An 11,437-nucleotide genomic window follows, 5' to 3' on the forward strand; every position below is an offset into this window, starting at 1 on the left:
ATAAAAATAAAAAGAAAATCAAAATGCAAGTTCTGATAGAAGATAAAATACCGTTAGAGACATAATGATTAAAAGACGGCTCAAGCAGTTTTAAGGAACAAATTTCAAGAAGCGTGGAAAGCTCAATTCACCAACACGACACGCAAAATTTATTTCAAAAACAACTTACGAGGAAGCAACAGACAATATCTTCCAAAGGCTATAAATAGAAGATCATTTGAAAAAGCAAACAACAATTCACTTAGACATATGAACGTGAACTATTACGCTGAAGAAAAATATTTTGTTCATACTATTCATATTCATTGTACTTAAACTTAGTGAAAAATCATTGTTGTGATAAAGCTTATTAGAAGCAATCTGAAACACTATTGCTAGGAGTTTTTACATGTAATTGTTCCTTGAGAGACCAGTTCAGTCAGATTTCTCAAGAGGTCTAGGACTAGTTAGTCTTAGAGGTGTTAGTCACTTGCAGTTGACTTGTGCATTGTATTGTTAGTCACACCAGTTGGTTGTGCAGTTGTAATCAGTTTGGTTATATTGGATTAAGGCCTCGTTGAGAGAGGCGAAATCACCTTGACGGGTGACGGGTGGACTGAAGTAGTTTGAGTTTAAACGAACAAGGATAAAAATATCGTGTGAATTTTACTTGCCATAAGAAAACCCCTTATTCAACCCCCCTTCTAAGTGTTTTCACACCCTTCAAGAAATGCATCAGTTACACGTTTTGAAGAGTTTAAGTCTTCAAACTTCCCTTGTACTTTACAAAATCCCACTTCCCCAAACTCCTCACCTAACACTCTGTACTCCAATTTATCTCCACCATCCCTTGCAATACCTACCCTTATCACTTCCCTTCCTCCCTTGGGTGCTGCAAAGCCACGTGCTCAATTATCTTTCCAAGACCCACTTTCGGCGCATGCAGCCAGTGGAAATATAATTGTTTCCCATGCCTGCCCCGTTTCCCCACGCCACCTATCAACTCCAATGCCAGTTGGGCCAGTGTTGTCTCCAACATACCAACGGTCTCCTTCAAAGGGCCACCGAACCGAGCTTCTCAATTGGGCCAAAGTTTTCAAACACAACCTTTAGGACAAGAATGTTTTCGGGCCAGCAAGTGGTGATACAAGGCCCATACGGATAAAAGCTCAGCCCACATGGATAAAAGTTTATGTTTCAAAATAAAATGTTTTATTATTTTATTAGTATGTTATTTAGTATGTGTTTGTTTTTCTTCAATTGGGTCTGGCCCATATTCTGACCCAGTACACCAGGTTTGTATTTATAGTACTGTTGCTGAATGAAATGGTAGAGAATCATTTTCAGAATTTTTATTGTTTTTTTATTTTGTGATTATTTCAATGGTTAAACTCTAGATTTAATAATAGTTGCTAAACCAGTGTTTTAAAAACCGGACCGGACATCAAACCAGTGAGGATACTGGGTCACTGGTTTATTGGTCGAACCACTGGGTCACTGGTCGAACCGCATGACTAAACCGAATTAAACCAGATAACTCAGTTAAACAGACCAGTCATTATAACAAAATTATATAGGTATAAAACATATCGAACATGATGATTCAGTCTCTACAAAATATAACCGACACTTAAATTTTTTAAAAATATCATATCCTAAATAAATTCACAAGTTCATAATTTAAATTCAAATTTTAAACATAAGTATCACACATAATAAAATAGTACAAAATTACAAGTATATATTCGCAAACAAAATTTAATCGCAAAATAATCTAATTGAATAAATTAAAATAAAGTAACTTCATTATCTGCTAAATTTAATTTCAAAGAAGAAAAAATTACTTCAATGTTGGTATCTCCTTCTTCAATATCAAAATCATCTGCAACAAAATTAACCGCATCCGAAAATCTTCATTTTTATTTTTATTTTCTATTTTTTATTTTATTTTTTCATTAAAATAATTAAAATAATTAAAATAATTAAAATGATGTTGTTTTATGTTTTTAAAATAAAAAAAAAATTAAAAATGCATTTAAACCACCGTTTCTGAAAAACCGCCAGTTTTTCCGGTTTACACCAGTTTTGACCGGTTCACACCGGTTCAATGACATATCTGATCCAACAATCGAACAAAACCGGTTACCTGGCCGATTCCCGGTTCAATCAGTCCGACCGGCCAGTTCGATCCGTTTTTTAAAACATTAACACTTCCTATCAATTTTAAATTATATTAATGTTATTAAATTGTAATGTTATGAAACTCACTCCCCATATTTTTATCCCAAGGTTATCAAACTCGAGAGTTTGGGTAAACTTGCGGAGCCTTAGTAAAACACAAATCATATATTTGATACACAAACTCTCCAGACATTACATAATTTTTTTTTTTAAAGCAAATATATGATATTAAGAAATCGCACTAGGGGTGCAACCCTTACACCAAAGAAACTCCAAATTACAAGTACTCGAAACAAGACATCGGTAACTTACGACCTTACTTGAACAGGATTTGTTCTATAGGCTCGTACTACTGTATCATTGATTTCAAAGGAGACAGGAACTAACGTCTGGATGAAGAAACGAGACCGCTCGATCTGAGCGTGATTAACGACTTAGATGATTATCAAGCTGATACATCATCTTGAGTTGTAGATGATCGGGGTGGTCGTGCGGTAATATGACAGACTAAAAAAATGACATTACATAATTTAAATACGTATGCTTTAGCATAATTCATATTCAACGTCTAAATTCATAGGTTGGGGCATGAGATTTATCTACAGTATAAGCATAATTTAAAGGCAATTTCTCAATGCATCTCATGGATTTCTTAGCCACCGTACAAATTTTCAATTTTGTCCCTGCTTCCGTAGATGCACATCCGGAAGCACTCTAATTTTGCAAAAAAAATTGTCTCCTTCCGTAGATACATCTACGGAAACATTAAAAACATAGTGAAACTTAAGATTTTTCGAATAAATTGAGAAAATCACAAGTTCCGTAGATGAAGGGTTTGAAAATAGAATATTCCAAAGGTGTACTTACAGAATATTCTGTTATTTTATGGATTTTACCAATTAATTGGGAAATTAATTTGGAATATTTGGGATTTTCACAATTAATTAGGAAAATCCCAAGGCTTCTGTTGCATCTAGTTAATTAATTTGAAAATTTTCCAATTAATTGAGAAATTAATTTAGGATTTTCCCTATTCATTGGAAAATCCCAAGTTTCACTATGTTTTAACGCTTCTGTATCTAGTTAATTAATTTGAGATATTTCCAATTAATTGAGAAATTAATTTGAGATTTTTCCGATTAATTTGATATTTTCCCAATTAATTGGGAAAATACTATGTTTTAACGCTTCTGTAGATCTACGGAACAAAACAACGTTAAATAAAAAAAATGAGTGTTTTCGAAGATGCATCTACGAAAGCAAGAGAGCATTTTTGTCAATTCGATGGTGGGTGAGAGACCTATGGGATCTTATGAGAAATCTTCTAATTTAATACTTGATGCATTTGTTGCATTATACTTGGCCTGCAGTTACATTGTTTAGTTGTTTTGTTCAGCAAAACAAAACATAAATAATCACGCCAACATAAAGTAACTTCATCAACCAAAACTATAGACTTTCTAGGCTAACACACGTATAAATCCAGAATCGAATTTGTTAGTAGAATTTAGAGTTTACTGATTCTAGTTTACCTTAAGTAATACACGCACTCACTAAGATCAAGTTCATCAATAACTACACTTCTTGCAAAAATGATGAAAGATATAATCATATAAAGCATAAAGGAGGATATAGGAACATTAGTAATTGAGAAAAAACTAGAAAGTCTTACTTGAAATTCCAGCTTAGGCAGAACTGCTTCCAAAACAAAGACGTGACCTTAGGCAGATTCCTGTATTAGAAATAAACCATTACACAAACAAATAGCATAAGCATGGATAATTACTTATGAGCAACAATATAACAAAATGAAGAACTCAACAACACTCTTAAAAGGGTCTGAGTTGAAGTTTATACCAAAAGTGTCATGCCATATTGACAATACACTTACAGCATCATAGAATTCACATTCCATTTTGATTTTTAATAACCAAAACTCGTCCAATTGGTACCATTTTGGAAACAACCATTTTGCCAATAAAAGGTCTAAAAAGAGTAACATTAGCAAAAATCAAAGTGCAAAAGCATTCCATGTAAAAAGAGTTGCAACACAAAATTCATATAAGAGGAGTAACTATAAAGTAATGCAAGCAAAACCGAGAAGACCCTTTGTGTTTACAGTCGCGGTGATACAAGAGTCTCAAGGTAAAGATGTGGACTTCTTCTAATCGAGGTGGAAATCAAAGGAATGTCTATCATATCATTATTTAAGTTATACAGGAAAAATTTGTGGCTTGTTCTCAGTAGAACAATATTATTTCCAAATATGAACAAGGCTTCAATGACAGAAAGTTGTGGTTCTACATGTTTGCTTAAATGCTCTGCAGGGATCATCATCAGTTTAGTCCATGACTCAACAATTCCATATTCTTTCATCAACCACACAACCAAATGAGTTTCAGTGTCAAAAGACAGACAAAGACAGTTATCCAAAACACCAAGCTGAGGTATCTGGTTTCTGCATCTGCAAGTATTCTGTTTTTGATTTTGAGGCAGTAATATTTCGCTGTAAGTCTCCTCCTTCACAAGATCAAATGAAAGTATTGTAGTTTGTATTTCGCTGTAACCATCAACCCATCTAACTACTACCCAATTTAGAGTGCCCCTCACAAATTTTCCTGCGGGATTAGCAGGGTCACATGGAAAATTCTGGATAGTTGTCCAAGAATTTTCACCAAAAGTATAAAGTCTCACATCTTCATAGTGGACATCTAGCAGCACCTTGTACTTGTCATTAACATGGTCATAGCCAAAGCCATAACCTGCGACGCCCAATTTATTAAATAATAAATTAAGGGATGGAGATGCTTTGGATTTGAATCTGGTTGAAGGGTTCCACAATGTAACATAACCTTGATGGCTATCTAGCAGACACACCAACCCATTGCATGCACCAAGAATACTGAACCTGTACTGTTCCATGCTGAACTCAACCGCTTTAGTAGGTTCTGATGGCTTTTCCAACAATGGCTTCAAAGGGAGAGATACAATTCTTCCCAATTCACTGCCAAAGAAAATTCGAATGTTGGTTATGCTTGGATCCATGGTTAACTTCCGATGGTGTCGCTTTGCAAATTCGGAATCGGAGATTAGGGTTTTCCATGATTTGCACACGCACTTTAATTGCAGGAGAGATCTCACCGGAAGCCTTAAAAAGATATCCATGATGAGATCCTCCGGCAATGATCGATAGTGAAGTAAGTCCTTTAGTTTACGGCTACAGTGAGGGTTTTTGTCTTCAATCTTAACCATTGAATTTGAAAACTCGTGGTTCTTGACCTAGGGTTTTGGTTAATATTTATAGTTACCTGCGCAGAATATTCTATTCATAGAAAAAAAATCTCATACTTAAAAAAAGATTTGAATGATATTTGATTTCATTGAATAATTAAAATAAAAAAAGTAAGTTTTAAATTAAAGAATTAAACAGAAATAGGGCACTATTTTTCTTTTTTAACTACCAACTTACTAACTTTTTATTCTGAAAAGTAAACTATAGATTTTATTTAATGATTAAAATTATATAAATAATTATGAATAAATAGTTGATAATTATGAAATATGAAATATAAACTATAGATTTTTTCTGAAACTTTCTAATTTTTTATTTTTACACAAAGTATTTTTTAAAGAGAATTTTGTATATATTATGATTCTGTTGATTCGAAAATTAATGCTTACAGTTACAAGAGATAATATTCTATTCATAAAGAAATTGTGCATTACAGTTACAAGAGATAATATTCTATTCATAAAGAAATTTTACTTCAAGAAAAGATTTGAATTATATTTGATTTGATTGAATAAAATAAAATTGGTAAGTAAATAAAAGGTAATGTTTTGTATATATTATAATTCTCTTGATTCGGAAATTTGTAAACAGTTAGAGATGATATTCATTCATAAAAACATTATCTACTATCTATTAATTTTAATTATTAATTATCTATTCATTAATAGTAGATTGACCAAATTGCCTAAATTACCTTTTCACCAAAATTTATTTGCACTAATAAAAGGTCATTTTTGTAACTAACAAATTAAGTATTCACTCTTTCAACTTTATTGAATGGATGCCCCAAGTGTTAGCTTTTCATTGGTCCAAATTAAATAACATTTTTCCTACAACTTTATTTCATGAATGATGACATCACATGTAAGCCATGGATGATGGAAGTCATATTTAAATTTCTTTTACATTTTATTTTCCCACACTTTCTTACTTTCATTTTAATTTTTCTTAATTTATTTATTATCACAAAAAATATTAATAATCTATTTTTAAATTTTATTCTTACTAAAAATTTCAAATTTCTTTCGCATTTCATTTTTCCATACTTTCATTTTAATTTTTCAACATTTATCTATTATCGCAAAAAATATTAATAATCGATCATTTAATTATTATTTCCAAAAATATTTAATTATTTCACGGACCATTATCAACTCAATATTTAATTTTTTTTAATCGATCATTACACATTTTCTCTATCTTAATTAAAATTTCAAATTTCTCTCACATTTTTTCACACTTTCTTACTTTCATTTTAATTTTTTTCTCTATTTATTTATTTATTATCTCACGGGTCACTATCAACATAATGTCTATTTTATTTTAATTAATTATTGTCTTTATTTGAGAGATAATATCTTTATTTTTATTTTTTTCTCCATCTCGCGATTTTTTTATCATTATTTAATACAATTAAATTTCCATGATTATTGTTTATTTTACATTTGTTTTTAAATATATTTTATATCGCATCAAATTATTTTTTTATTTTACGGGTCATTATCAACATAGTAGCTATTTTATTTTAATCAACAATTACTATTAATTGAGAGATAATTTTTATTTTTAAATGTTAATATTTCATTTTTATTATCTTCATCTTATAGTATTTTTTTTATATGATTATTTAATATAATTGAATTTATATGATCATTTTTCATTTAGTTGGACCGTCAATTATTAAATTACCTGACCCAATTTTGCTATTGTGTTCTTAACCTATCTTAAACATTTTTTTGTGGATCATTGTTTTCTATATAATTATTGTTAAATTTACAATTAAGTAAATTATTTCATATTTTTCATTTATATTTAAAATTTTACATTTGCATTTGTTAAAATTTTATTTTTTCTCCAACTCACATGTCCTTTTTTATATGGTTCTTTATTACACACAAAATTAGCACATGAATAAGATAATAATGTTTAATCTTAAGGGCCAATTTCAATACAATGCCTATTTTATTTTAAACAATAATGACTTTTATTTGAAAACTAAAGTATTTATTTTCAAATTTCAAAACGATTCCTATGGATATTAGGTTTTCAAAGAATTGGGAGTATAACAGAGCAATCAATAAAACTCTAACTCTATTCAAATAAAACAATTCCTTTTAATTATGCATATTGATTATAATTCCTTTTATTTATATTATTCATATCATTACAAAAATACTACACCAGGAAAAAAATCACCCGTGCAGAAGCACGGGTCTCTGACTAGTAAAATATATACAAGAGAATTATATTTGAATGATATTTGAATGAGGAAAATCCATTCCAAATCCTGTTAATTTACAAATTTTATTTATTTATATGAAAGATATTCGGTTTGTTTAAATAAATAAATAAAATTTGTAAATTAACAAAAAGTAGGACTTAGGATGGATTTTCTTCATTTTTAACTAACAATTTCTTGATTTTCTACTTATGAAAATTAAATTTTATATCTCGTATTAAAACTAATGTACTCAAAGTTTAATTGTTAAAATTACTTCATTTTTATTTATTAAGTTTATAATTAAAAAAAAAAGTATTTCCATGTCTCAGTCACTATTTTATTCTATCACAAATCAATGAGAAATCAAATACATACAATCAATAGATCATGCCAAGGACTTATGATATAGTATAGAGACGACTAAATATTTGAAACTTATTGATGTGAGTTTTTATAGGTGGCAGAACAATTATTATAGGATTAAATACGTTTTTAGTCTCTATTATATTGCAACAATTATTATATTGCAAATCAAAAGAGAAAAAAGAGAGTTACTATGAGTGTTTGAATTGGCAGTGGGATGTGTTATCGCAATATCGGGGGAGGGTCGAGTTCGGGAGTATTGTTAATTTCCGGGACATTTCGCTTGAGCAACACACCTTTGTAGGAGACACACCACTTCTCCACCTAAAATCTTAAGGTGATAGGTGAGTGGGTTCCCTAACTTATATATGCTCAAGTCACCACATCCAATGTGGAACTATTATCCACACTCACACTTGCATTATTCTCAATACTCACCCTCAAGTGCGAGTCTACAATGCTCTCCTCCATGTGGAAACTCCACTTCCACATACACTTGTATTTGTTGACTCTCTTCAACTACATGTATCCGTTGATTATTTTCAATTACATGTATCCGTTGACTTTCAACTAAAAGTAAGCCGACCTCTTTCTCAAACCAAAGTCTCATGATACCATTTGTTACTGCAACATCGGGGGAGGATTGAGTTCGGGAGCATTGTTAATTTTCGGGACATTCCGCTTGAGAAACACACCTTTGTAGGAGACACACTACTTCTCCACCTAAAACCTTAAGGTGATAGGTGAGTGGGTCCCCCCACTTATATATGCTCAAGTCACCACATGTATTTCCAATGTGGAAGTATTATCCACACTCACACTTGCATTATTCTAAACAGGATGCAGTTGAAGGAGATCATAATGATAATCAATGAGATAATTTGGGGGACAAATGATCTTGGTCAAATGTCTTAAGGAAGTGAGTGGAGGTGTAGGAGAGGGAGTAGTACTAAGAGTGGAATCATTAGGGGTAGGGAAATCGGGTGGGGGAAGAAGTAGTTAACACAGGTTGGAATGTTGTTAGAATATAAGGTGCAATGGGTTGGGAAGAAACCAAAGGTTCTAGATCTAGTTCAGGGGTTTCAAGAGGAAGGTTTGGAAAACTGGTTCTTTAAGTTGAAGGAATATTAAAGGGGAAGACGGTCTCATAAAAAAACTACATTTCTTGAAACTAAAAAAATCATGGGATTGTAAATAGTGTACTACTCCCAGCAAGCTTTCTTTAACACCGAAACTTCCATTTTATTCTCTGTCATTTAATTTATGTTGTTTACTTTCACATTTAACAACCAATAAACAACATTTTTTCTCTACTTAAAGTATTAAAAGTGGTTAAACAGTCTTTAAAACCACTGTTCTCAATGGACACGATTATTTTAAAACTTACTTTTGCTGCTAACGCAACAACAAGCCAAGAGTAAATGGTGAAGCTATGAACCAACATGGTTTGAATTGTTTTTTTTAATAGGCAATGGGATTAATAAAGGAGTATAAGGGATACTCCATCTGAATTACAACGCAGAAAGCTTCTATTACTCAAAGAAAATGAGAGGTAGAATATTTAAAGCATGAAAATTACAATTATCCACTAGTTTATAATAAGAATATAGCCACTTCCAAGAACTAAAAACGATCTCCGACATACATTCAGTAAAGTTAAACATCTCTCATTCTTAAAAAAGAGTTTTAGACAGAGCTTTTACCTTCCAAAGACGATTAGAAGCTTTAACAATAAAGGGATTAAGATGTGGTCCGGAAAGCTTAGCTTTGAACCTATTGTAACAAGATTTGACGGTAAAACCCCCCTCCATATTGATGCTCCGCACAAACTCGTCCATAGCATTCTCCCGCGAAACCACGTGATGGATAAACGCAAGCAATTCTTGCCACATAAATCCAGGAACGTTGTTGATGTCCTGGAAAAGCGCTGCTACGTTCAACGCCCATCCAGCACCGAGTGAAGATCATGCTGTTGCTACTGTTATTGTATCATCGTGCGCGAGGGCGAATAGCTCGGGAAAGGCAAGTAAAAGTGGCTGATTATCGGCCTAGCTACTGTAACAAAAAGGTACGTTGTTGCCATTCCCTACATTGTAATACACAACCCCTGCAAAATGTTGATCCAGCAAATACACATAATTATCAGATACTAAAATGTCTCTCCACCAAATTGAGTTACTTTTCTCCACAATAGAGATATCGCCAATGAGAACCTTCATCTTCACGTTGTCGTATCTAGATGAAAGAATTCCACGCCAAACAACCTCACCCTCTTTATCCGTTAAAATTCTCCACTTCCATTTGCTTAGTAAAGCGGAGTTCATCACCTCCACATTCTTAACTCCTAAACCTCCCGTTTCACGAGTTTTACAAACGGTATCGCAACACACCCAATGGATCGACCTTTTGATATCACTCCCGTTCCAAAGGAAATTACTTTGAATAGATCGAATCTCATTTAGAATATTGAAAAGATAAATGGAAATAGCATTTAGCACAAAATTAATCAAGCACACTCGACCCGCAATGTTAAGATGCACTCTCTTCCACGCGACTAACCTCCTCTTCAAAAGCAAAATCAAATCCCTCCACATAGATAGCTTCCTCGCACTATCGCCCACTCTAACACCAAGAAATTTAAACGGGAGACTATCAACTTTGCGAGAAAGAAAAGAAGATGTCGCATCAAGATATCAATCACCCACATTAGTATAATATATGTTGCTTTTATGAAAGTTGACCCTCAAACCCGACATCATCTCAAAACCCCTAAGAATAGATTTCATAATCCACAAGTTCGCGGTATCTCCTTCCGCCAAGATAATGGTGTCATCCACGAATCGAAGCATATTCATTTCCTCGACATCGTTGATCTTAAACCCCTGGAAATAACCGATGACAATTGCCTTTATCATTAAAGCCGTGAGGACCTCCATAAACAAAACAAACAAAAAAGGGGACAAAGGATCTCCTTATCGAAGATCTTTCTTAACCTTGAAATCCTTAGTAGTACTACCATTGATAATGACTAATATACTACTAGTAAAAATGCAACCATCCATCCATCTTAACCATCTAGCACCGAAACTCATCTTAGCTAACACATACTTCACAAAATTCCAACTAACTCAATCATAAGCTTTTTCAAAACTACACAACTCCATTTTTCTCTTTTCGCTAAATCCAACACCTCATTAACTACAAGAACTCCATCGGCAATGTTTCTACCTGGAACGAAAGCCGTTTGATTGTTCGACACCAAATTCCCTAAAACACTTCTCAACCTTCCCGCCAAGAGTTTAGCAAGAATCTTATACAAACTTTCCACAAGACAAATTGATCTATATTCGTACAAAGATTGATGATTTTTGACTTTAGGAATTAGAGTAATGAAGGACGAA

General features: G+C 32.4%; 2 protein-coding genes and 1 pseudogene across 2 annotated transcripts; 1 reads left to right on the forward strand and 2 right to left on the reverse strand.

Moving 5' to 3' along the window:
• The first annotated feature begins 2,470 nt into the window (after nucleotides 1–2,470).
• LOC131600945 (small nucleolar RNA U3) lies at nucleotides 2,471–2,669 on the forward strand (annotated as a pseudogene).
• Nucleotides 2,670–4,275: 1,606 nt separating this feature from the next.
• LOC131597025 (F-box/kelch-repeat protein At3g23880-like) lies at nucleotides 4,276–5,412 on the reverse strand. The gene has a single exon (XM_058869747.1). It carries the CDS (start codon nucleotides 5,410–5,412, stop codon nucleotides 4,276–4,278), a length of 1,137 nt encoding a protein of 378 aa, XP_058725730.1.
• A 4,672-nt stretch (nucleotides 5,413–10,084) lies between these two features.
• Nucleotides 10,085–11,128, reverse strand: LOC131597026 (uncharacterized). Its single transcript, XM_058869748.1, has 3 exons — nucleotides 11,030–11,128; nucleotides 10,786–10,918; nucleotides 10,085–10,692 (listed from the first exon to the last, which is right to left on the reverse strand). The coding sequence occupies exons 1-3, from the start codon at nucleotides 11,126–11,128 to the stop codon at nucleotides 10,085–10,087; spliced, it is 840 nt and encodes a 279-aa protein (XP_058725731.1).
• Nucleotides 11,129–11,437: the final 309 nt, after the last annotated feature.

The sequence above is a fragment of the Vicia villosa genome, linkage group LG4 (genome assembly GCF_029867415.1).
Source record: "Vicia villosa cultivar HV-30 ecotype Madison, WI linkage group LG4, Vvil1.0, whole genome shotgun sequence".
NCBI lineage: Eukaryota > Viridiplantae > Streptophyta > Magnoliopsida > Fabales > Fabaceae > Vicia > Vicia villosa.